At 38.8% G+C, this 22,208-nt stretch overlaps 4 protein-coding genes and 1 pseudogene across 4 annotated transcripts; 3 read left to right on the top strand and 2 right to left on the bottom strand.

Annotated features, from left to right (window-relative positions):
- LOC137742099 (uncharacterized) lies at positions 1–6,789 on the top strand. The gene is made up of 7 exons (XM_068481846.1): positions 1–1,954; positions 4,038–4,128; positions 4,593–4,750; positions 4,835–4,886; positions 5,049–5,131; positions 5,318–5,411; positions 5,837–6,789. The coding sequence occupies exons 1-7, from the start codon at positions 386–388 to the stop codon at positions 6,412–6,414; spliced, it is 2,625 nt and encodes an 874-aa protein (XP_068337947.1). The 5' UTR covers positions 1–385; the 3' UTR covers positions 6,415–6,789.
- A 3,560-nt stretch (positions 6,790–10,349) lies between these two features.
- Positions 10,350–12,551, top strand: LOC137741620 (protochlorophyllide reductase, chloroplastic-like). The gene is made up of 5 exons (XM_068481315.1): positions 10,350–10,509; positions 10,639–10,737; positions 11,098–11,617; positions 11,703–12,061; positions 12,149–12,551. Exons 1-5 carry the CDS (start codon positions 10,456–10,458, stop codon positions 12,302–12,304), a joined length of 1,188 nt encoding a protein of 395 aa, XP_068337416.1. The 5' UTR covers positions 10,350–10,455; the 3' UTR covers positions 12,305–12,551.
- On the bottom strand, positions 12,548–13,513 carry LOC137742835 (lanC-like protein GCR2; annotated as a pseudogene).
- A 753-nt stretch (positions 13,514–14,266) lies between these two features.
- On the top strand, positions 14,267–17,903 carry LOC137741610 (ribosome biogenesis protein BRX1 homolog 2). The gene is made up of 9 exons (XM_068481308.1): positions 14,267–14,365; positions 14,471–14,679; positions 15,055–15,196; positions 15,511–15,589; positions 15,702–15,826; positions 15,977–16,078; positions 17,064–17,132; positions 17,214–17,312; positions 17,607–17,903. Exons 2-9 carry the CDS (start codon positions 14,480–14,482, stop codon positions 17,736–17,738), a joined length of 948 nt encoding a protein of 315 aa, XP_068337409.1. The 5' UTR covers positions 14,267–14,365; positions 14,471–14,479; the 3' UTR covers positions 17,739–17,903.
- Positions 17,904–19,022: 1,119 nt separating this feature from the next.
- Positions 19,023–21,154, bottom strand: LOC137741611 (stem-specific protein TSJT1). Its single transcript, XM_068481309.1, has 4 exons — positions 20,821–21,154; positions 20,385–20,625; positions 19,988–20,108; positions 19,023–19,383 (listed from the first exon to the last, which is right to left on the bottom strand). The coding sequence occupies exons 1-4, from the start codon at positions 21,033–21,035 to the stop codon at positions 19,193–19,195; spliced, it is 768 nt and encodes a 255-aa protein (XP_068337410.1). The 5' UTR covers positions 21,036–21,154; the 3' UTR covers positions 19,023–19,192.
- Positions 21,155–22,208: the final 1,054 nt, after the last annotated feature.

The raw sequence follows: 22,208 nt of genomic DNA, 5'->3' as shown, positions 1-22,208 counted from the left end.
TCTCCCTATCCCTCTCTCTCTACTCTGATACACGCACAACAACATCAACAACTGCTCAAGCCCCAACCCAAACCAACCCAGCAGCATAGGGCTTCGTTCCTCCACGCTCTCTCTCCTCCATCTCCTCTCTCTCTCTCTCTCTCTCTCTCTCTCCCGTAACCGGATCTGATTCACAACCCGAAAGACGCACACTTCCACAGCCGTCTCTTCTGCGATCCCATCAAGTTCCCACCCCGCTCTCTCCGAACCCAACAAACGAATCGGCCGATTCGAACCGAGCACACTACAAAACGCCGCCGTTTCTGCCGCACCCGCGTCGGATCCGATCCGCGCTGGTGAAATTTCTCGGGCATTTTCATTACCCAATGGGAATGCCCAGTAAACGATGAGCAGAGCCGGACAGGAAGAAGACGAAGACAACGAGTGCTTCTACGAGTCCCTCGATCGCATTGTCTCCTCCTCTTGTTCTTGTTCCACTTCGAACTCCGACTCCGACCCCGACCCCGACCCGAATCCGAAGTATGCCGTACCCAAATTCCCAATGGGCGCCTCCACCAAGTACGACGTTTGGATCTCCGAGCCTTCTTCCGTCTCTGAACGCCGGTCCAAACTCCTCACTGAAATGGGTCTCACCGGCGACCCAGTTCTGACCCGGGCCAAACCCCAACCGGGTTTTTCCGGCGAGTTCGGGCGGTCTGTCTCGTCGGATTATTTGATCACTCAGGTAAATTCCGGCGGTGGAGGCGTTAATAGCATCGTCCGCTCCAAATCTGACGGCGACGATCAGTGTAATAACGCTTGTTCTACTTCATCTGTTTCTTCTCCCCCAATTCTTTCGATTCGTGGTGCCGGTGAGGCCGAGACCGAGCCTGAACCCGAAACCAGTTCATTTGTAAATAAAAATACAAAATCTTTGGCTTGTAAATCTTCAAGCGGTAAAAGCAACTCATCCCCGCCGCCGAATAAGCCGCCTTCCGGCAAGAATTCGAGGAGGGTAGACGAGATTCGAAGCGATTCGAAGGCGGAGGAGTTGGATTGCAATGACATTGGTAAGGTTGGTGAAAGTGATGCTAATACAAATGCCCAAGTGTGTACTATTAGGAACCTTGATAATGGTAAAGAGTTTGTTGTGAATGAGATTAGGGAAGATGGAATGTGGAACAAGCTTAAGGAAGTGGGTACAGGGAAGCAGTTGACCATGGAGGAGTTTGAGATGAGCGTCGGGCATTCACCGATTGTTCAAGAACTGATGAGGAGGCAGAATGTGGAGGAGGGTCATAAAGATGGTTCCGAGTCCAATGCCAATGGGAGCAATGACGGGGTTTCAAAGTTGAAGAAGAAAGGGGGTTGGTTGAAGAGCATCAAGAGTGTTGCGATCACCATGACAGGTCACAAGGATAGGCGGAGTAGCGATGACAGGGACACATCGTCGGAAAAGGGAGGTCGGAGGTCAAGCTCTGGCACAGATGATAGCCAGGATGTGTCGTTTCATGGGCCGAAGAGGGTGAGGGTGAGGCAGTATGGGAAGTCATGTAAGGAGGTCACTGCATTGTTCAAGAGTCAGCAGATTCAGGCGCATACTGGGTCAATTTGGAGCATTAAATTTAGTTTGGATGGAAAATATTTGGCTAGTGCCGGTGAGGATTGCGTGATTCATATTTGGCAGGTGATGCAGAGTGAGAGGAAGGGTGACCTGTTGATGGAGAAGTCAGAAGACAGCAATTTAAACATGCTGTTATTTGCCAATGGGTCGCCGGAACCATGTTCAGTCTCACCAAATGTGGACAACCATGTGGAAAAAAAGAGGAGAGGAAGGTCGTCTATCAGTCGAAAATCTGTTAGTTTGGACCATTATGTGATTCCAGAGACTGTGTTTGCACTTTCAGAGAAACCCGTTTCTTCATTCCAAGGGCATCTGGATGATGTGCTTGACCTTTCTTGGTCCAAGTCGCAGGTTAGTTACTGTTCTGGTATTCTGTTTGGATTTATTTTTTGTCAACTTCTAATCTCCGCAGGTTACATTATTTGCGTATCTGTTGTTTCTTGATACCAAAATGTTGGGTGAATTTGAACGGATCATGTGATCCGAGGACACTATTTGGTATTTGTCTGCCAAGTGATTTTACTGACACTTACCTACCACTTTTTTTGCCTAGTGTTATGTTTCTTTTTTGTTTTGGTTTCATTACATTCACATGGAGAGGGATATATGAATCAAGTCATATGAAAGGTCCAAGAGGATAGGTTAACAGACTGTACACGTTTTGTAGTGATGAAATTCAAATAGTCTGGACAATTTTCTTTATTAGTTATAAGTTGAAATTTAATTGAGAGGAACTTCGAAAAATGTAAGGCTTTGTTTCTTAACTGTACCGGTTAGGTTCTTCAGTCTATGCACCTTGGATATGGTCAAGCTGCTTTGTTAAGTTTCAAGGAAGAGAAAGAAAATAAATCACGGATACTTTTGACAAAATTGGATAAGTCAATGGGGCTCTGATTAAAAGTCGCAGTAGAAACTTCGGTAATGATTGCTGATCTGGTTCTGGAAGTTTCGTGTGCTAGGTTTAACCATACTCTAGTCCATATGCTGTTTGTCTAAGTATAGGCTTGCAGGATGAGTGCGCTATTGTATCTTGGTTTACTCAAGTAGATATCTGATAAATGAATGAAACGTTTGACTATACCACTCAACTGCTGTGTCAATGAAGAAATCTATTATCCCTGGCTGCTCCCATAGTATAAGAATTTGTCACCTCCTTTCTCTTTCTATCTGTATCTGAACTTACACTGTTGTTTTCTTGACCTTTTAGAACTGCATATTTTAGCAGAAAGTTATAGTTTTACTACGGAAAGTTTAAAATTTCTTAAGCGGATAAGAAGAACAATTTTGGAATAGTCCTGATTATATTTCAATGGAATGATGGACATCATAGTAGTGAAGGCTAGGTTCTGTTTTGGAAATAGACGGTCACATAGAAGAGTGTGTAATGCTTATCTATGATAGCAATTTCTGTAAGTTAGTCTTCGATATGCCAATTGGCATTGATCGTTGAGATTCTGCAAGTTAAAGGTTTTGTTAAAGAAGGCACTCAAGGCTAGGGAAGTCTGAAATAAGCCAAATTAAAATTCAAAGTGGAAGGGAGCTAAAATGGTTGATAATGAGGAAAGATGTTTCAAATTCCTCATGTCATCAGCTTCTTCTGGCTCAAGCGAGATTACCGTAAATCAAGAACTTGATTGACAATAAAATAAGAGATAGAATCTTCTCAAGGAAATCAAGGCTTCTGGGTTTTATTTATTTATTTATTTTTGGTCGATTCAGGTGGGGGGATGAGGGTTTTTTTTAGTGCACTGACAAGTTTATAATTTTAAGGCTTATAAGTGCCTTTTCCTTGGAGTGGATTCCAGTTGGTCATTTTCTGAGCATGACAGGTTTGTGAAATGTGAAAGAGGGGAGGAATGATGCTTTTATTATTATTATTTTATTATTTTGAGGCATGTGTGGAAATTAAATCAGTGCAATTTCTGCTCACTGCCTTTTGGTAACGGTTATCTAGTGGATCCAAAGGTGGGCAGAGGGAATTGGCTGTAACCGTGCATTGTAAATTGTTTTGCAGAAAATGATGCCTGTCGACCATATATCAGTTTTCTGATAAAGTAGCATAGTATTCAGATGTCAGTATTCCAATATGTTTTGTTCTCTATCTTTTGATTATTTTGGGATTCACTAAAAGTTTTTAACTGTTACCCTGAAAGTTTCCTAGAGGCCAAAAAACTCTCAAAATCTTATTGACTTCTTGTGTTTATATTGTCCTCTCTTTTTCTAGTTATCTAATGTAAATTTCTTTATGTTATATTTTGCAATCAAGTCTTTCTTCGTAGTTTGTGTGGAAAGAGGCAGATTGATTTAAATGGTGGTGCGATCGTAAAATAAGCTTTATACATGGCAAATGGCAATAATGTGGACTTTTTTCCTTTTCAGTTATTTCTTGTTGCATAATCTCTAAATAAGGTTCCTTTTTTGTTCCTTTTTTCAGCACCTGCTCTCATCTTCAATGGACAAAACTGTGCGCCTTTGGCACTTGTCGAGCAAGACTTGTCTGAAGATATTTTCACATAGTGACTATGGTAAGTATATGTGGTCTGTATTTCAACTTTGCTCTACAATTTTGGTTGGCCTCTACTTGGAACAACTGTTGTATAAAAAGGGGCTAATTCGCACACATCTTACTTCACGGTTTATAAAGTGCTGAAAAATCAAGTACATAGCTTTGATATCAAGGAAAAGTACTTTGTTTATGAATCTTAAAACAGTAAGATCTAAATGAGTCGAGTTTGACTATATGATTTTTGGCTCTGGTGTAAGGGATTGGAAGGGGGATTTGTTAGATCCTAGGTTCAGATCATGCCAAGCAATTTTTATTTTTAAATATATATATTTTTTTTAAAGTTCATCATCTGAATTCTTATAATCTGATACTTTTAACGTCTTTTCTGAAAGATGTTATAAATGTGCAAGTGATATATGGATATTTTCCCCATCGCCTATCATTTGTTTCTAATAACTTTATTTTGCATGAACATTGATGCAGTAACTTGCATCCAGTTCAACCCTGTTGATGATAGGTACTTCATTAGTGGATCACTTGATGCTAAGGTTCGCATATGGAGCATCCCTGATCATCAAGTGGTTGATTGGAATGATCTGCACGAGATGGTGACTGCTGCTTGCTACACTCCTGATGGTCAGGTTGGGCTCTAGCTTTTATTCTTGTCTTTATGTATTGTATTAGTATCGTTCGTAGCTCAATAAACTTTTGGTTGATATCTGAAGGGCGCCCTAGTTGGTTCATACAAAGGCAGCTGCCGTTTATACAATACATCTGGTACAACTCTCTCTCTCTCTCTCTCTCTCTCTCTCTCTCTCTCTCTCTCTCTCTCTCTCTCTCTCTCTCTCTCCCTCTCTCCCTCACTCCCTCTCCTTCTCTCCCTCTCTCCCTCCATGTATATGTGTGCATGCAGCTAATAAATTTTTCCACATTTTTCAGAGAACAAGTTGCAACAGAAAAGCGAAATTAATCTGCAGAACAAGAAAAAGAAATCACATCACAAGAAAATTACAGGTTTTCAGGTAATAAATTGCCTTGATTTGCTTTGCTTCTGTATAGATGATTTTAGCCTTGAAATTGGGAGACCCTTATTCCATTTTACCATTATGACTCGGGCCGTTTTCCCATCTTGTATTTTTTGTTCTTTGATTACTTTGAGCTGCAAGATTGTTGGTTTGATACTGTTGCTGATTAGTTTTGCTTGGCAGTTTGCACCAGGAAGTTCATCAGAAGTACTGATTACATCTGCAGATTCACGAATTAGAGTTGTTGACGGTATTGATCTGGTTCACAAGTACAAGGGTAAGCACATGATGTTCTATGATTTTCTTTATATGTTATTTTAACAATTTCAAATTCAATTCATGAATTTTTCCATCTAAGTTCAACATAGTAGATCAAGATGATGGTAGTACCATATGTTTGAACATTTGTGAAATTGTTAGCTGTCAAGCTTATAATAGTTTCATTCTAGCTTAATTCATTCCGGCACGTTTGATATTATCATAAGATTGCAAAACATAAGCCCTTAGATAGACCATTGATATTTCATTTTTCTAGAACATAAATTTGGTACCCAAGTTTAGATTAGCACAAAGATGTGTTTTCTGGGCAATAATTTAATGATAATGCTGTCTTTTAGATCTGTGAACATGTCATTTCGAAAGTTAGCACATGCATTAGAATGTTCCCCTTTCCATAGGTGAATTGGTCTGTTTTTTTGACAGGATTTCGGAACGCAAATAGCCAAATCTCAGCCACCCTCACGGCAAATGGTAAATATGTGGTATCTGCTAGTGAGGATTCTCATGTATATATATGGAAACATGAAGCTGATTCCCGTCCTAGCAGAAGCAAAAGTGTCACCGTCACGCGCTCATATGAGCATTTCCATTGTCAAGATGTATCAGCAGCCATCCCTTGGCCTGGAATGGCTGATTTATGGGGATTACAAGATTCAGAACGTACTGGGCTTGACGAGATCTCCCCAGCAAATCACCCGCCTACACCAGTTGAGGCGGCTAATGCCAACGAGGGTTCAAGAGCAGCATCTGGTTCCACCAATAGCCCTCTCCACGGAATCATTTCGAGTGCATCCAACAATTACTTCTTTGATAGAATTTCAGCAACATGGCCGGAGGAAAAACTTCTTCTAGCTACTAGGAACCGAAGCCCACGTGTAAGTTTTGATTTTACGAATGGTTTAAGCCAAAACATGTCAGCCTGGGGTGTTGTGATTGTAACTGCTGGGCTTCGAGGTGAAATTAGAACTTTCCAAAATTTTGGGTTGCCTGTTCGGATTTAGGGGGGGGGGGCCAAATAAGTGGAACCCTTGATCATGGGGGGAAGATGAGTTGATAATTCTGCAAGGAGCCAGTCCATTTTTCCCTATTGGCAAAATGTGTACAGAGAGAGAGAGAGAGAGAGAGAGAGAGATTTGTAATATTAAAGCGTTCCATGTGTTTCCTTGTGCTTGTGCCCGTCGGACGTGGAGTTCAGTTGGAGAGCCGGTCCGTCGGGCCAACAAGAAAGAAAAGTAGATTTGTTGAAAAAAGAGAAGAGGAAAAAAAAAAAAAAAAAACTACACTGATGAATGTCTGTAGTCGGAAAATTGTAGAGTTATGAGATGGGAAAAGCTTATTGAATTTAGAAATGAAAATTCTTTTACAATTTATGTGCACAGGTCTTGATTTCTTTTTCTGCCTAATATTGGTAGTTGTAGGTGTGTAGGCCATTTAGACAAGTAACATTCTTAGCTTCCAAGTAAACAAAAACCTTTTAATCTCTGTAAAGATGGTTTGTTATAGGGTATCGGAGATGGATTTTGTCTTGAACTCTAATCTCGAATATCTCCTAATTTGAATAATTCAAACCAAGTGATGGACCGTTATATTATATATATATATATATATATATATATATATATATGTATGTATTTTTTCTTAAATTTTTTTTTTTTTTTAAAAGGAGACAACTGATGCTAAGTTATGGTTATCCACCTCTTTCGGGGGCTGGAAGACTCACAGAGGTATTTCAGCTTTCCTCTGGCCACAAGTTTGGCTTCCACACCAGAAGCGGGTTTCGGACCCAAGACCTCTAGTTTTAGTTTGAAGGAAGCCTCGCAATCCGTCATTTACCATTGAATCACCAGCTCGTGATTCGTTATATTATATGTTGACTAGACTAGTTGGTGAAGATAGCGGAAACATTTCACCAAAGTACAAATTTCTAATGTTCTAGAAAAATAAGGGTAAATAAGAAGAGAGATACAACTTTATATGTTTTGTTAATGAATATTTTTATTTTATTATTGAATATTTTAAATTGAATAGATGATTTTATAAATAATTTTATAATAGTTTTTTACTTATTTAACTGTAATTGGATCCTTGATTGGCTAAAGAATATAAACACGATGATTAAATTACCAAATTGACAATTTAAAGATTAAATTGACCAACGCGCCAAAACGCGGGGACTATTTTGACATTTAAGCAAAAAAAAAAATAATTGCCCAAACCCTTTATTTTTGTAAGCTAAGTAGGACATGGATCTCCCATTGATAGGGCGGTAAGTTTCAGCATCATTCATCGTCATAGCACTTGCGATGGTGGTGCTTGTGATGGGGCTGTTTTTTCTCCTCGTCGTCTAATTTGTCATATCCATTATTCGGATCCTCGAAGGAAATCATATCACCCGCACCTTTGGCATGAACCGCGTTCTCCTACTCCTCTCTGGCTATTTCCTTTTACTCCTGCCTCTCTCTGGCCGTTGCGACTCCTCTGATAATCAACGATTCCATGTTCTCATCCATCGCCACGGTGGTCTCTGGAATCGTGCCGCCGTTGTCGCCGGTTTCCCGAATCATCAACGATGCACCGTCCAAACGAAAGACATGGATGACGTTGGGAGCTCGACCGCTCCAACTTCGGAGGAAATATATGTCAGTCATAATTTTTTTCTGACCGAAGTTTTAATTTTGGATGTGGATGTTTCATGGTTACTTGATTTGATAGGTTTCATTTTTTTTTTCTTTCTTTCTAACCACATTTGTTTAGATGTTGCTTGACATCATGTGATCAAAAGGTTTTTTCAGAACACAAATTTTTTTATTGGTGAAATAGATAAACCAGTTAATCGATTGAAAATTTGTTGCAGTGAGATGGTTACGAGGAATAACCGATGATTAATTATACGTATGGATGATTTTCACGGTTATAAAGATGTATATGAGACATTTTCCTCCGATTAAAACCATTCCCTTCCCATAATCAATTTAAAGTATCCCATAATCAATTTAAAGTATTTTTTTTTGGGAATTATTATTGGCATTCTAAAAATTTCATTCTATATTTCAAATTTTCTATATTTGGAAAGAAAAACACACTTGTGAGGAGTGTAGAATGAGATTTTTGAAGTGCCAATAACACTTTCCTTTTTTCTTTATCTTTATTGTTCAACTAGACTAAAAGTATTTATAAAAAAATAAAAAAAATAAAAATCTAAAATGCAAGTAAGAATGGGATTTGGATCTTCTCCTGAGCCCAAGGAGAGGATCCTTTTGACCAATCAGTGTGGGTTGTTGGATTTTTATCCAACGACTACAAACATAAGGGTTCCTTTAAGTTATATTAATTATAGCCGTTGGATTTTCATCCAACGGCCCACACTTCTTGGTCAGGAGGATCCTCTCCTGAGCCCAGGAGAGGATCCAAATCCGTAAGAATGTTCAACATCCTATGTTTTCGGGGATCATTTTCCTGAGGATCTTGGGGATCCCGTGATCGTAACCGTTCATCGCATATCGTACGGTCAGAAAACATTTCAAAATTTAAAATTAAATATAAATAGTACCTAAAGAAACCTGATCGCACGATGTACAATGAACTGTCACGATCATGGAATTCTCAGGATCTCTATGAAAAGGATCTGGGATGTTTTCATCGAATCTTACCTCATGAAGCTGATGAGATTTCCAAAATCTTTATGAGATGCATTTGCTCATGTACCCCACTTGAGTCCCACATAATCTTTATGAGATGCATTTCCAAAATCAATCAATTGTGTTGATGTTGATGGTGCATTGTTTGCAGATGAAAATTAATTCCATAATCTTTATGCATGAGATCATTACCAAACTTCAAGACTCCAAGGGCTGCTTTATTAATTCAGATTAGTCTTTGATATCCAGTCCAAGAGAATTCGGTGCAACAAACACATTTTTAATGATCATTCATGTGTTTGGTTTAACAATATTCTTCTAGCTTTATTTCCAGACTAACCTTTGATATATATCATTTTAGATCTGTCGCGAATCCACATTGTAATTTTATTGTAATCAATCGAAAAAATGTCCATTGTAATGCTATTGCTTTGCTTGAGTTTTCCACCAAGAAAACAAAAACTACTGAACAAGTTACCTAGCTCCACTTCTTGGGCCATTTTTATACTTGGGTCATACCCGAACTATATGCAAAACAGGCCCAAATCCTAAGGTTTGCCAAGATAAGGCTTCGACCAACCTTGAGGCCCACATTGTGTCTACCAAAAGTCCCCACAAAAGTGGGCCTACAGTCCTCCAACTTGCCATAATATCCAAAACAAATTCCAAAAAATGAAAATTCACCCAGATTCCAGAGCAAAACTTGCCAAAAATCTGGCTCTCATCCAAAAACCTCCTCCCACAACTCCCTGTCCTTTTACAACAACAATTTTCTAATTTCTCTCTGCAGGCACAGCCCATAACACAAAAGAATGGGAACACTCTGCTGAAAAATATCTTATCCTATAATCCTATGTTCTAAAAAGCAAGGGGGAAAAGGAGTAATTTCTTGGTGCATTCGTAACATGGATACGTGTTGTTACTATTTCACTAGCTTCATAGCATGTGAATTTGTTTTAACGTTAATATATCAGAGATTGATGCCTATTAGTTTTATCGTGCATCCTTATTATAACACTGAAAATAATATTCCATACGATTTGTGTTTCCGGTATGCGTAAAACTTTTTGAAAAAGAAGATAGAAAACAAATATCAAAAGGAAATCCAGTCCTCACAACCTCATTGGCCGCTTGAAATTTGATGTGGCAGACTTACATGCTGCCAATTATCTTATCCTCTCTGCCAACTCATATCCCATAAAATAATGCTATTTTAGTCTCTCATGAGCCTCAAATCTGCCCACCAAAACGACCGTGTATAAATACAAACTGGTGGTTTCTTTTTCAAAGCACTTGAGCTCAAGCTTCCACTTTGGCCACTCCCACCACCTCTCACTCTCTCTTCCTCACTCACTTTTGAAAAGATCAGAAAAAAAACCCAGTTAAAAAAAAAACAGAGAATTAATGGCTCTTCAGGCTGCTTATGTGGTTTCTTCTGCATTTTCTGTTCCCAAAGAGGTTTGTTTCGAGCTAATATCGCCTAATCCTCTATTTATTCCAAGAAACGTTTCTTCTCGTTTTTATCGACCAAGAAGCTAATGGGGTTTGATTTGATTTATTTTCTTGGAATTGTACTTTTTTTTTCAGGGAAAGACGAGTGCTTCTTTCAAGGATTCAAGTCTGTTTGGAGTCTCTTTCTCGGACAATCTCAAGGCTGAGTTCAGTTCTGTTGCATTAAGCTGCAAGGTATCTACTCTGCAAATACACAATGCGTTTCCTCTTGTTGCAAAAACAAAACAAAAAGCACTTCTGCTTATAAACGTTTTTAATGGAAGCGCATCGGAATTTTTGATATAAACCGATAATCACTTTTAGATTGTTTCTGTCAAAAGATGCTTTAACTTTTTGGTTATCTGAAAATGCTTTTAGCCATTCAAAAGCGCTTCCGCACAGACCATTTTGGTGGTATCTTGTAGTAGTTGCTGAATTTGACAGACCATTTTGGTGGTATCTTGTAGTAGTTGCTGAATTTGGACTTGTATTGCATGTATGTTGAATTTTTACCAAATTTGTGTGTAAAAAAAAACACAATGGCTGTGACTACAGAGGGAATTCAAGCCAGTGAGAGCCCAGACAACAGCTACAGCAAGCCCAGCAATTAACAGGGGAACATCAGAGGGAAAGAAAACTCTAAGAAAGGGCAGTGTGATTGTCACCGGCGCCTCTTCCGGACTCGGTCTAGCCACAGCCAAGTCTTTGGCCGAATCCGGAAAATGGCATGTAATTATGGCCTGCAGGGATTTCCTCAAGACTGAAAGAGCTGCCAAGTCAGCTGGCATGCCCAAAGAAAACTACACCATTATGCATCTTGACCTTGCTTCCCTCGACAGTGTGCGCCAATTTGTCGACAACTTCAGGCGATCTGAGAGGCCGCTGGATGTGCTTGTGTGTAATGCTGCTGTTTATCAGCCAACTGCTAAGGAACCTTCATTCACTGCTGAGGGATTCGAACTCAGTGTTGGCACTAACCACCTCGGGCACTTCCTTCTTTCGCGGTTGCTTATGGAAGATTTGAACAAATCCGACTACCCATCAAGGAGACTCATCATTGTTGGCTCAATTACAGGTACTTGATTCAAATGAAGAAGATGATTCTACAATATGCACTCTTCTTTCTAGAATGTGTGATAAAAAATGGAATTGCTTTTCAGGGAACACGAATACCTTAGCCGGAAATGTACCTCCAAAGGCCAACCTTGGGGACTTGAGGGGACTTGCAGGAGGCTTAAACGGTCTAAACAGCTCGGCCATGATCGATGGTGGAGACTTTGACGGTGCCAAGGCCTACAAGGACAGCAAAGTCTGCAACATGCTCACAATGCAAGAGTTCCACAGGCGCTACCATGAGGAAACCGGGATAACATTTACTTCCCTTTACCCCGGCTGCATTGCCACCACTGGTTTGTTCAGGGAGCACATTCCCTTGTTCAGGCTTCTGTTCCCTCCATTCCAAAAGTACATCACCAAGGGCTACGTCTCAGAAGAAGAAGCCGGAAAGAGACTTGCTCAGGTAAGAACTTAAGCTTGTAACCGGTGCATTATGTTTTTCGATCTCTCTTGTGCATGAACTCATTTCCTTGCTGTTGATCACTCTCAGGTTGTAAGCGACCCAAGCTTGACAAAGTCGGGAGTCTACTGGAGCTGGAACAAGGATTCGGCTTCCTTCGAGAACCAACTGTCCCAAGAAGCTAGTGACGCGGAGAAGGCTCGCAAGGTGTGGGAGGTCAGTGAGAAGCTTGTGGGTTTGGCCTAAGTATAGAAACTTGATGTTTTGCCTCCGAGGCGGAGGATGTCACCCGAGATCAGGTCCATTTGTAGACTGCATATTTTGAAATCAAATGCTGTACTGTCCTCGAGTGGATGACTAGTGTTAGTAACAAATGAGAATAAAATCACTCACCTCTGTTGCGAAATGCAGATCATATTTCTTGTTACAAGTTAAACCTTTTACTCTTATTTACTTTAAATATATCGTAAGGAAGTAAACGTCAATCATTTAAAGCTCATAACCAGGAAACCGCGCTTCAGACGGCTCAGTCATGTCCAAAAGGAGAAGAGCCATTCCACCAACACCTTCAAGTAGAGAATAGGGCCGATCTCCTCCATGCATCATCCCCTCTGATATGAGTCTTTGGGCTCTATCATTTAGAAAGCAAGCAAATGCTTTGGCCCTGTACAAGTATTCCACCTTACCCGTTAATCGATAGAGTGAAAGAAAGACATAAGCGCAAGAGCAACTCCAGGAGCACCATGGCACCAGTGCAGAAGACGGTCTGATTCACTTCCTTCACTGGAAGGAAAGTTTCTGCTGGGAAAACGATTCTTAATCATGCAACATAAAGTACCCTTAACATCCTCCACCTCATCAGGTTTCAGTTGCATGCTCATCAAAACATGCATAATCCCTGCCAGTCAATGGGCAGCACCCCAATATTTCTTTCCACGCCACTCGTACATCAACACGCTTCGTCCCTTCTTGGCCAATTGTCTACCAGCCTTGATAATTTCATCCACAACCGATCTCTACACAAATTGATTGTGCATTAAATGGATAATCAATTTAGTCCATTTAAAACCAATTTGAAGAAAGGTTCAAGCATAAATTATCTTACCATGGAAGCAGTAGAAATTGTCCCATTTCCAATATGATTGTTCAGGAATGAACAGGCCCATAAGAAGCCAGCTCTCCCGTATAATAATTCATTTGGAAGATCACTAGACGGCTTGATCTGCTCGTAGGAAACAAGTGATACTATCAACCACCTCTTTAAATTTTGACAAGTAGCGGTCAAGTAGCATTGCATCACCAGTATGCTTTGCAACGACAGCACCAAGGGCACAAACACCAGCCTGCCGGCATATGAATGACACATGCCTGCAAGCCCATGCAGTACATACAAACAACAACAACAAAGCCCTTTCCCACTAAGTGGAGTTGGCTATATGAATCCTAGAACGTCATTGCGCTCGGTTCTGTGTCTCATGCAGTACATAACAAAGTTAAATTACTAATCCCCCAAGGTGAAGCCAGAACTAAAACAACATCAACTAATTGTAGAAAGTACACAACTACTACTCATGGTTGGTAAGCTATTTTAAACTGCAATTAGAAGAATTACTTTCAATATGTTTCATAAACTCTAAAACAGATCCGAATTCAGATATGGTAAAAAGTGTTCTTTCTATCAAGAGTCCGTGTACAAATTCGTTTTATGTTTTAAATTTGTTTTTTGTGAAAATTGATTCTAAAACCTTTTATTTATAAATAAAGAGAAATACTGCTAGAATGTAATACTAAGTGTCTTAACACAACTGAGTTAGAGCGTTAATTTCTGCACCCGAGACTCTATGTTTGAGTCCTTTACCAAAAAAAACTGGAGAAATTTTTAGTTGTGACGGGAACACAAGTGGTACACCACGTGTTTTAATAGGAGTGGTGGAAAATTTTATTTTCAAAGTTATTAACTTTTTAGCACACATATTTCACCATTTTCATAATGACACGTCGTGTACCAATCACATTGAAAAATCTCTAAAAAAACTGATAGGAAAACATTTATCAATGCAAGAAGCTAGGCTTGGGCCAATGCCAAACAAAATGAGCAGAAAAAACTTGGGCCAGGCCACAAAATATAGGTGAACCGAAGTTTGTTGATCAGAAAAGACAGTCCAAGCCCAAAACGCAAAACTTTACTTACCCGCCCGCACGCCGTTGCTTCTCTCTACTGGGTCGTCACTATCGTTGTAAACCCTAAACCCTAGCCCTCTCATTTGCAGAATCCTCCCGTCCCGAGAGCCCCCAAATATCTCTCTGGTAATAAATCGCTCAACCAAAACCCTAATTAGGGCTTCCATTTTCACATGCTTGCTTATATTTACGATTAACTATAATTTTTACATTGAATATGGGAATTTTCAGCAAAAAATAATGGGGAAGAAGAGAAAGCAGAGCGAGGCCGCGGTGCCAGAAAAGAAGGAGGAGGAGGTTGCTCCGGAGAGGCCGAAGCGAACGCTTTCGGGTTGGAAGGAGAAAAAGGACGATGATGAAGTGAAACCAAGTGAATCGACGGCAGTGTTTAGGAACAAAGAGAAGGTCTTGGTTACTTGCTCACGTCGCATTAGTTACAGGTAAAGTTAATCAATTACCAATTTTTTCTATGCTTCGAGCGCTCGGTGTTGTTTTATTCGAAACTCGAAGGATTTGTTGAAACTAATTGTGAACTGATTGGAAGTTGATTGAAAAAGTAGTGGGGTAGCGTATGATGAGTGTACTATGTTTCTATCTGTTATCAAATTTTGAAATGGTTGGGGGATATTGAAAAGGTCATGCGCGTTTGGAACCAACGAGGGTTTCCCTGTAATAATTGTAAATATGTGACCTTTAGATGAATTAATATGATAATAGTTTTGGTTTATATGATATATTGGTCTATATAATTTTTTTGTGTATATATACTTGGGTGTGTGTGTGTTTGTATATGATTGTATGTAATATATACGCAGGTACCGACATCTGATGTTGAATGTGGTGGACCTGATGCCTCACTGTAAGAAGGACAATAAGGTGGATTCTAAATCAAGTAACGGGGCAACCCTTAACGAGCTGGTCGAGCTAAAGAATTGTTCTTCCTGTCTGTTTTTTGAGGTTAGTTTTCTTATTGTTTCTTTCTGACCTTGTTTAGCATTCATCATTTGATATTAGTTTTATACTATGTTTCATTTTAATTGGTGAATTGATATTTGAGTTTAATCTGACACGTTTATATATCTGTGTATATTTGCTACCAATGGTTAAGTCTGTTGGTATTAAAGTTAATTGCGTGATGTTTTAATTGAGTGGGATTATTATGACATCTTGGGTGTTTGAGATAGGGATACAAATAGCAAATTGAGGTTACTGTTTTTCTTCGGTTTTCTGTGTGCTAACTTGTACTTTGTTTGGGGGTCTCTAAATTACAGTGCAGGAAGGGGAAAGATCTGTATCTGTGGATGTCAAAGTGTCCCAATGGGCCATCTGTGAAATTCTTAGTCAATGCTGGTAATGTTTCTGTTTTATTTAGTTGATTATCATGAAAGATTTGCTCATCTCATTTGGGGTTAAAGTTTTTTGGAAAAGTTCTGATCAAAGAAAGTTGCCTTGTGATTTACAGTGCACACGATGGAGGAATTGAAGCTTACAGGAAATCATCTAAAAGGGTCACGGCCTATTTTGACTTTTTCATCCAACTTTGATAAAGATGCCCACTGGAAGCTTCTGAAGGAGATGATCACTCAGGCATGTTGAATTTGTTTCCTCCTTGTGTAGTTATAAACATTCTCCTGATCATGCCCTGCTTAGTTGCTTGTGATCAGTTTGCGTTGTTGATTTTGATCATGCCTGCTTACAGCATATCTTATTCTCTTTCTTATTGAACTTTCTTCTCAGATATTTGGCATTCCCAAGGAGCACAGAAAATCTAAACCCTATCATGATCACGTCTTTGTATTCTCTATCGTTGATGACCACATTTGGTTCCGAAACTATCAGGTATTAATTTCTTAGACATCACCAATAAAATTGGTTTACTTCAATTCTTACGGAATATATGTCATTAGTCTCAATGAGTAGTCAACAGAGTTAATAAGTGGAGGGGTGAGGAAGGAATTATTATGAAAGTTTATGTGATTTACCAGATGTATTTTTCATAAAAGCACTGTCGTACCATTGGCATCCCCAATTGTAATCAACACGCCCACCAATTACCACATTATTCAGCCGATCCCCCTCATTCCCATAATACTCCTAAAGCCTTTCCTAATTTTTTAGTTTACTCTCCATTGATTACTCCATGGGTTGAGTACTACCGCAATTTTCTTTCGCGGCCTGTCACATGCCTTACTTGGGAACCCTTGGAGCTGGAGGCCAAATCTTCATTATGCAAGTTACGAACTCAAGGTAGAGGGATTGCCTGATTCACCAGCCCTTCCGTGCTGAAGGCACGGCTTCCATTTATCTTTTGGCACTCTTAAGATTTTATTTTCTGAGAGTATATAGTTGGTAGTTAGTTTACTAAAACGTGGTTGGGAAGTGCATGATGAGTGCTGACAATAGTGCCAACCTAAGTTTCATGTAAACACTGATGATGCTTTTTGTGCTAATGGTTTTAACTATTATAAGCTCAGCTAAAGTATATATAATAATGTCACATGAATATTTTAAATGACCACCCTAGTTTTCGGGAGGAGGCATAATGCATATCAAAATAGGTAGTGCAGATTCTGCAATAGAAAAAGGCTTATAAAAGAACACGTATCAAACCATTCGTGCTCTAGAAACAATGTGGTAGTATTGTCAAATAACTTCTGAGTTAAGATTTGCTTAATATCGTACATGTATGATTTTCCTAATACCATATTATGTTTGAGTCTACTCAGACGACTGTTTGTTTTATAATTCTTTTTAAAAATGACAATTTGTTGCTTTAGATGTCGCTGCTTTTTTGTCTTGACCTTTGTCGCTTCTTAAATTGCAGATATCTGTTCCTCATAACGAATCGGATAAAATAGCTCGAGGAGGCTTAGATAAAATGACCCTTGTTGAGGTTCGTAGTGATGCTTTTCTCTGGTCTATATATTACAGTATCTTTGATGACGTTTTAACTCGGAGAACTGGTTGTATATAGGTTGGACCACGATTTTGTTTGAATCCGATCAAGATATTTGGTGGCAGCTTTGGAGGTCCAACATTATATGAGAATCCGTTTTACATATCACCCAATCAGGTGAGATGTGTTGATTTTGTTCATGAATGAATATTGATCCTAATACTTAACAGTTAATATGAGAAAGTCTGTCTTTACGTATGATTTTACTTGCAAGTTTATGATTCTGTCCTACTAAATTTATTAATCCGTTTTATGAAAGGATGAAATCAAGCCAATAAATTCGGCACTAGATTTTACTTGCATGAAATTGTACTTTTGAAACTTTTGTTTTGAGGTTGTTCGAAAATCTCGCCATGTGCTCGTAACACCGTTTACTGTTCGTAATGGAATTTTTTTTTCAAATGGGTTCAGATTCGAGCATTGGAGAAAAAGAAGAAGGCTGGGACCTTTGTCAAGAAAGTCAAAGCAAAGACGAGGAGAAAAATGCATGAGCTTGAAAATCCACTGGAGGCTGATGAGTTTTCTGAGATGTGGAAGGAATGAAAACTTTTATCTTCCTCTGAGAAATCACAAATATAAATTTATGTCATACGTTGTATCGTTTAATCGAAAAGGAAGATTTTGGTTAGAACTGCCCATTCTTTTTCAAATATTGGTTCTCTCTAAACTGCAGTAGCTTATATATGTAAGTTGGCTTTGATGGTTGCACTTTGTGGAATTTGGATTTTTTTTTTTCTTTCTTTTTTATCTAACCATTAACCAATATTTGTGCAATTCAGCTATACTAGAGTGAAGTTGGGTCAAATGTCTTAAGATTGGATTTTTCAATCCTCAAGGCTCTCTAAAATTTATAGGCTTTTTAGCCAAAATGGTCTCTTAGATTTGCATAACTCCTCACTTTGGTTCTTGAGATTTCAAATCAATAGAAGTAGTCGTTGAGATTGTCCACCATCTATCATTTTGGTTCTTCCGTTAAGTGTCATGGAGCTCTTGGCCGGAAGTTTAGTCCGAGGAAAAACTGGAAAATTCGTCGAAAATTAGGCAAATTAAATGTTCATAACTTTTTCAATACTCAACAAAATCAAGTGATTTAAAAATGAAAATCATACTCTCGGCAAGACAAAGAGAATGGTACCGTTTTTAGTGACTAACTCATCGTGGTTTAGCTGGAAAATGGCTGTTTTGGTCTCAATTTAGCCACTTTCGAGCCGTTTTACAGCCAAACCACAACAACTTAGCCGCTGAAAAAGGTACCATTCTCTTCTTCTTGTCGAGAAGTATGATTTTCGTTTTTGAATCATTTGATTTTGTTGAGTATTGAAGAAGTTATGAACGTTTAAAGTTTGCCCAGTTTCCGGTGAGTTTTCCCTCGGACCAGTCAACTTTGAGGCTATTTTTCGACCATTTCTGGCAACCATTGGGCTTCCAAATAGGTATAATCTTATTTACAATTTTCTATCTTCATTTTGATATATTATTGGTCAAATTTGTTTAAGAAACGATTGTGTTGCAAAGCTTTGAAAATTGCCCAAACTTCCAGCCGAGAGCTTCGGGACACTTGCGAAGTTTTTAACAGAATGACCAAAATGATGGATGGTTGACAATCTCAGAGACCACTTATATTGATTTGAAACCTTAGGGACCAAAGTGAGAAGTTATGCAAATCTCAGAGACCATTTTGGCTAAAAAACCAAATTGATATGGTCACCCATTAGGAAGTAAGGAAAATTAATGAAAATAGCTTAAAAAGTTTTAGTTTTAATAAAAAATCATGTTACAAGTTTTTTAATGAGTTTTTTTTTTTATTAAAAGCAGTGCTTCTTCAACTGAAAAAAAATACTTATATAAGCAAAGTGAAAACTACGAGTTATACATCTTTGTTCGGAGGTAAAAACTAGAAGAAGCTGATATGGTACAAAATTAAAAAGAGACGAAGGACGATCAAAGTTATTATTTGAGGCATGGTAAGAGCGAGTGACAAAGCAAAGCAGCAATGACTAATGGGAGGCCCACTCAGTCCAGTCGGTCTGACTTCCGACACGTGGAATGCTGTTCACCCTTGTATATTTATCGACTTTGAAGTTGGCCCCACACATTACCCCCTCACTATCTACCCTTGGCATGGCCTTCATCTTGTTCATTGGATGCTCAAAGCTCATCAATCCTCCCTCACTATGAAACATGCATCCTGCACAACAATTTATCAATAACAAGTTAATTACCAATCCGGATCCTAAGCGGATCTTTTTTGTGAGGATTCTAGAATAATCGTATCTGTTCATCGTACATCGTATGATTATAAATTTTTTTAAATATTTTTTTTTAAAATTAAACACAACCAGTACTTGACAAAAACTAACCGCACGATATACAATGAACGGACACGATTCACGAATTCCCATGATCCTCACCAAAAGAATCCAAAGAGGAGTTAATTACAAGTTACGACAATTGATTTGATTACTCCAATTTCGAGGATCTTTCTCTAATGCGGCTACTCCCTTTGAAATGTAAACATGTCACCTAATTATTGATATTCACTTCGTTATACTTCAATTGTACTTGATGTATAAGCGACCTGAATTTTGACATATCAAATGTATGTTTTTTAATTGGTAGTTAACTATATTGGATAAATTACGTTTTTTTTTCTTTTTCTTGTCAATAAGCAAGACACACGATTTAAACTCAGGACCTCAAGTGTAGAATAAAAACTGTATAAACAATTTGTAACAAATCCCTTGTAGACATGAACATAGTAAATAAAAACAAAAGCTTATAACATAAGGTACCTTTTGGGAAAGGGGCAAATGATTTAGCACAACCCCCTTTTATGACCTCCAATTCATCAGAAATAACCACAGATCCATCGGCTGCAATGCCCCAATACAGTTGTTCTCCACCATCAGAACCCTAAAATCACAACATAAAAAATTATGAAGCTCATAAGACCCTTAACAGAATGATGATCTATTTAATTTTGGTCCAAATTTAAAATTATGCAATTTCTCGCAAATAAAAATTAAGGTAACCTAAACATAGGAAAATAATTGTCACGCGTTTTTCTTATTCTGCTCACCCTTGTTAATTTTTTTTTTTCAATAACCTTTATGTAATTTATTCAATTAAAGTGGAAAAAGGATGTGCGAAAATTATTTCTCTAAACAAGATGAGTGTACGAGTACATACCAGTGCGGCAAAGACATTGCCACCCTTGCTGTCATAGACAACAAAAGCAAAGCTTCCTTCAAGATCTTTGACAACCTGATCAGCTGGGTACGGACCACGATCTCGAAGGGTTCTATAAGCTTCAATCACAAACATGGCCTCATTGGAGCATTTTGTTAGACCATACTGCTTATTCAGTAAACACAGATTGTTCAAGCTCCCCAAAAACAAGCAGTATATGTCATCAAACCCACAGAACAACCTGATATTTCACCAAACCCTAAAACATGTTAATTGCTTTGAAATTAAAAAAAAAATACAAAAAAATAATTTATTTGATGGGAATATTTGTTACCACTTCAAAATCGTCATCCTGCACTTGACAACTGTGAGAAGTACTGCAGTATGACGGTTTTGGAGTGACAATAACAGCGATGATTAGGTTAGTAGGGTTTACGTCTGGTGTTTGGAGTAGGAGCCTTGATCTGGCTTGACGTAAGCAAGGACAGCAGCATCGCCAAATCCCATGGAGAGGGAGTTGTGAGGATGGTGGGAGAGGAAGTCTCTGAGAGTCTCTTCTGGGTGCTTAGGTTTCTTGCTTCCGTTGTAAGACGACGGACTGTTCAGCTCCTCCGGCGGATGAGCAAAAGCTTTGTGAAAAATGGCCAACATTATTTCCGATCAAAACTATATGCTCATAGACAGTTTCTGAGCTTAATATTTTGTATATTTGTTACTGGGGCTAGTGGCGGTATTATATGGCTGTTACGGGGGCGTGGATCTTTTGTGTGATGGATAAGATTCTCTTTCTTCAAGGTGTTCTTATCCTTTTGTTGAATTTTTCAGGTCGGGCTGAGGGTCCATTTTAATAACATCGAAAATGTCTCTACTTTACTATCTGCCCAATTCATTAGATCTGAGGTTTTATCACAAAAGATTTCGATGTTAGTTAAAGTGGGGTAATTCTATTTAAATTGTTGTTCTCTTTTCCCTCTGACCGATGTGGGATAATGGGATTCCAACACGTCCCCACACGTGAGACCCCATTTTGTGGGTCACACGTTGAGATCTACACACGGCAACTACATGGAGCCAAGTTGGGGCTCACCCAACACGCGCGGCCAAACGGGGAGCCACCCAATCACGTGGCAACTTTCGGATACATGGAACCATGTCGGGACTCACCCATTGCGCAAGGCCAAAGGGAACCCACCCAATCACATGGCAGTCCCCTGGCTCTGATATCATGTTGAATTTTTTAGGTCGACAGGCTGAGTGCCCACTCTAATAACACCGATATTGTAACAGTCCCTTGGCTTTGATATCATGTTGAATTTTTCAGGTCGACAGGCTAAGGGCCCACTCCAACAACATCGATATTGTCCTCACTTTATCACCTGCACAATTCGTTAGGTGCGAGATTTTATCATAAAAAATCTCAATGTTAGTTAGAGTAGGATAATTTTATTTAAATTAATGTTCTCTTTTCCCTCTAGCCAATGTAGGATAATGGGATTAACCCCTTTTCTGTACTTTGTGACAAACAACTTTATTATATAATTTGTTTTTTTTTTTTTGGAAACTATTATATAATTTGTTTAAAAATGATGATTTTGCAATCTTATTACACATAGAACTTTATATTGACAAGCATAATAAGACAGTTTACTAGAAATGACAATTTTTCATACGATCGGTTAACAAAATACATAAATGAGATGAAAATAACAGGTTTTGGATCAACACGATAACTAATTGGGTTGTTATTGAGTCACACAATAAAAATCCGTTAATAACGAGTCCATAACAAATTTACACGAGGGTGATATGCGGATAATCCGTTTC

Source organism: Pyrus communis, chromosome 8, assembly GCF_963583255.1.
Source record: "Pyrus communis chromosome 8, drPyrComm1.1, whole genome shotgun sequence".
In the NCBI taxonomy this organism is placed as follows: Eukaryota; Viridiplantae; Streptophyta; class Magnoliopsida; order Rosales; family Rosaceae; genus Pyrus; species Pyrus communis.
This window is presented reverse-complemented; position numbering and strand designations above follow the sequence as displayed.

Coding starts and splice junctions, on each gene's coding strand:
- LOC137741611 (XM_068481309.1), bottom strand. CDS start 21,035: ATGTTGGCCATTTTTCACAAAGCTTTTGCTCATCCGCCGGAGGAGCTG. Junction 20,109..20,384: donor GCAATGTCTTTGCCGCACTG/GTATGTACTCGT, acceptor TTGTGATTTTAG/GGTTCTGATGGTGGAGAACA. Junction 19,384..19,987: donor ATTTGCCCCTTTCCCAAAAG/GTACCTTATGTT, acceptor ATTGTTGTGCAG/GATGCATGTTTCATAGTGAG.
- LOC137742099 (XM_068481846.1), top strand. CDS start 386: ATGAGCAGAGCCGGACAGGAAGAAGACGAAGACAACGAGTGCTTCTAC. Junction 1,955..4,037: donor TTTCTTGGTCCAAGTCGCAG/GTTAGTTACTGT, acceptor TCCTTTTTTCAG/CACCTGCTCTCATCTTCAAT. Junction 5,412..5,836: donor TCTGGTTCACAAGTACAAGG/GTAAGCACATGA, acceptor TTTTTTTGACAG/GATTTCGGAACGCAAATAGC.
- LOC137741620 (XM_068481315.1), top strand. CDS start 10,456: ATGGCTCTTCAGGCTGCTTATGTGGTTTCTTCTGCATTTTCTGTTCCC. Junction 10,510..10,638: donor CATTTTCTGTTCCCAAAGAG/GTTTGTTTCGAG, acceptor TTTTTTTTTCAG/GGAAAGACGAGTGCTTCTTT. Junction 12,062..12,148: donor CCGGAAAGAGACTTGCTCAG/GTAAGAACTTAA, acceptor GATCACTCTCAG/GTTGTAAGCGACCCAAGCTT.
- LOC137741610 (XM_068481308.1), top strand. CDS start 14,480: ATGGGGAAGAAGAGAAAGCAGAGCGAGGCCGCGGTGCCAGAAAAGAAG. Junction 15,197..15,510: donor CTTCCTGTCTGTTTTTTGAG/GTTAGTTTTCTT, acceptor TCTAAATTACAG/TGCAGGAAGGGGAAAGATCT. Junction 15,827..15,976: donor TGAAGGAGATGATCACTCAG/GCATGTTGAATT, acceptor CTTTCTTCTCAG/ATATTTGGCATTCCCAAGGA.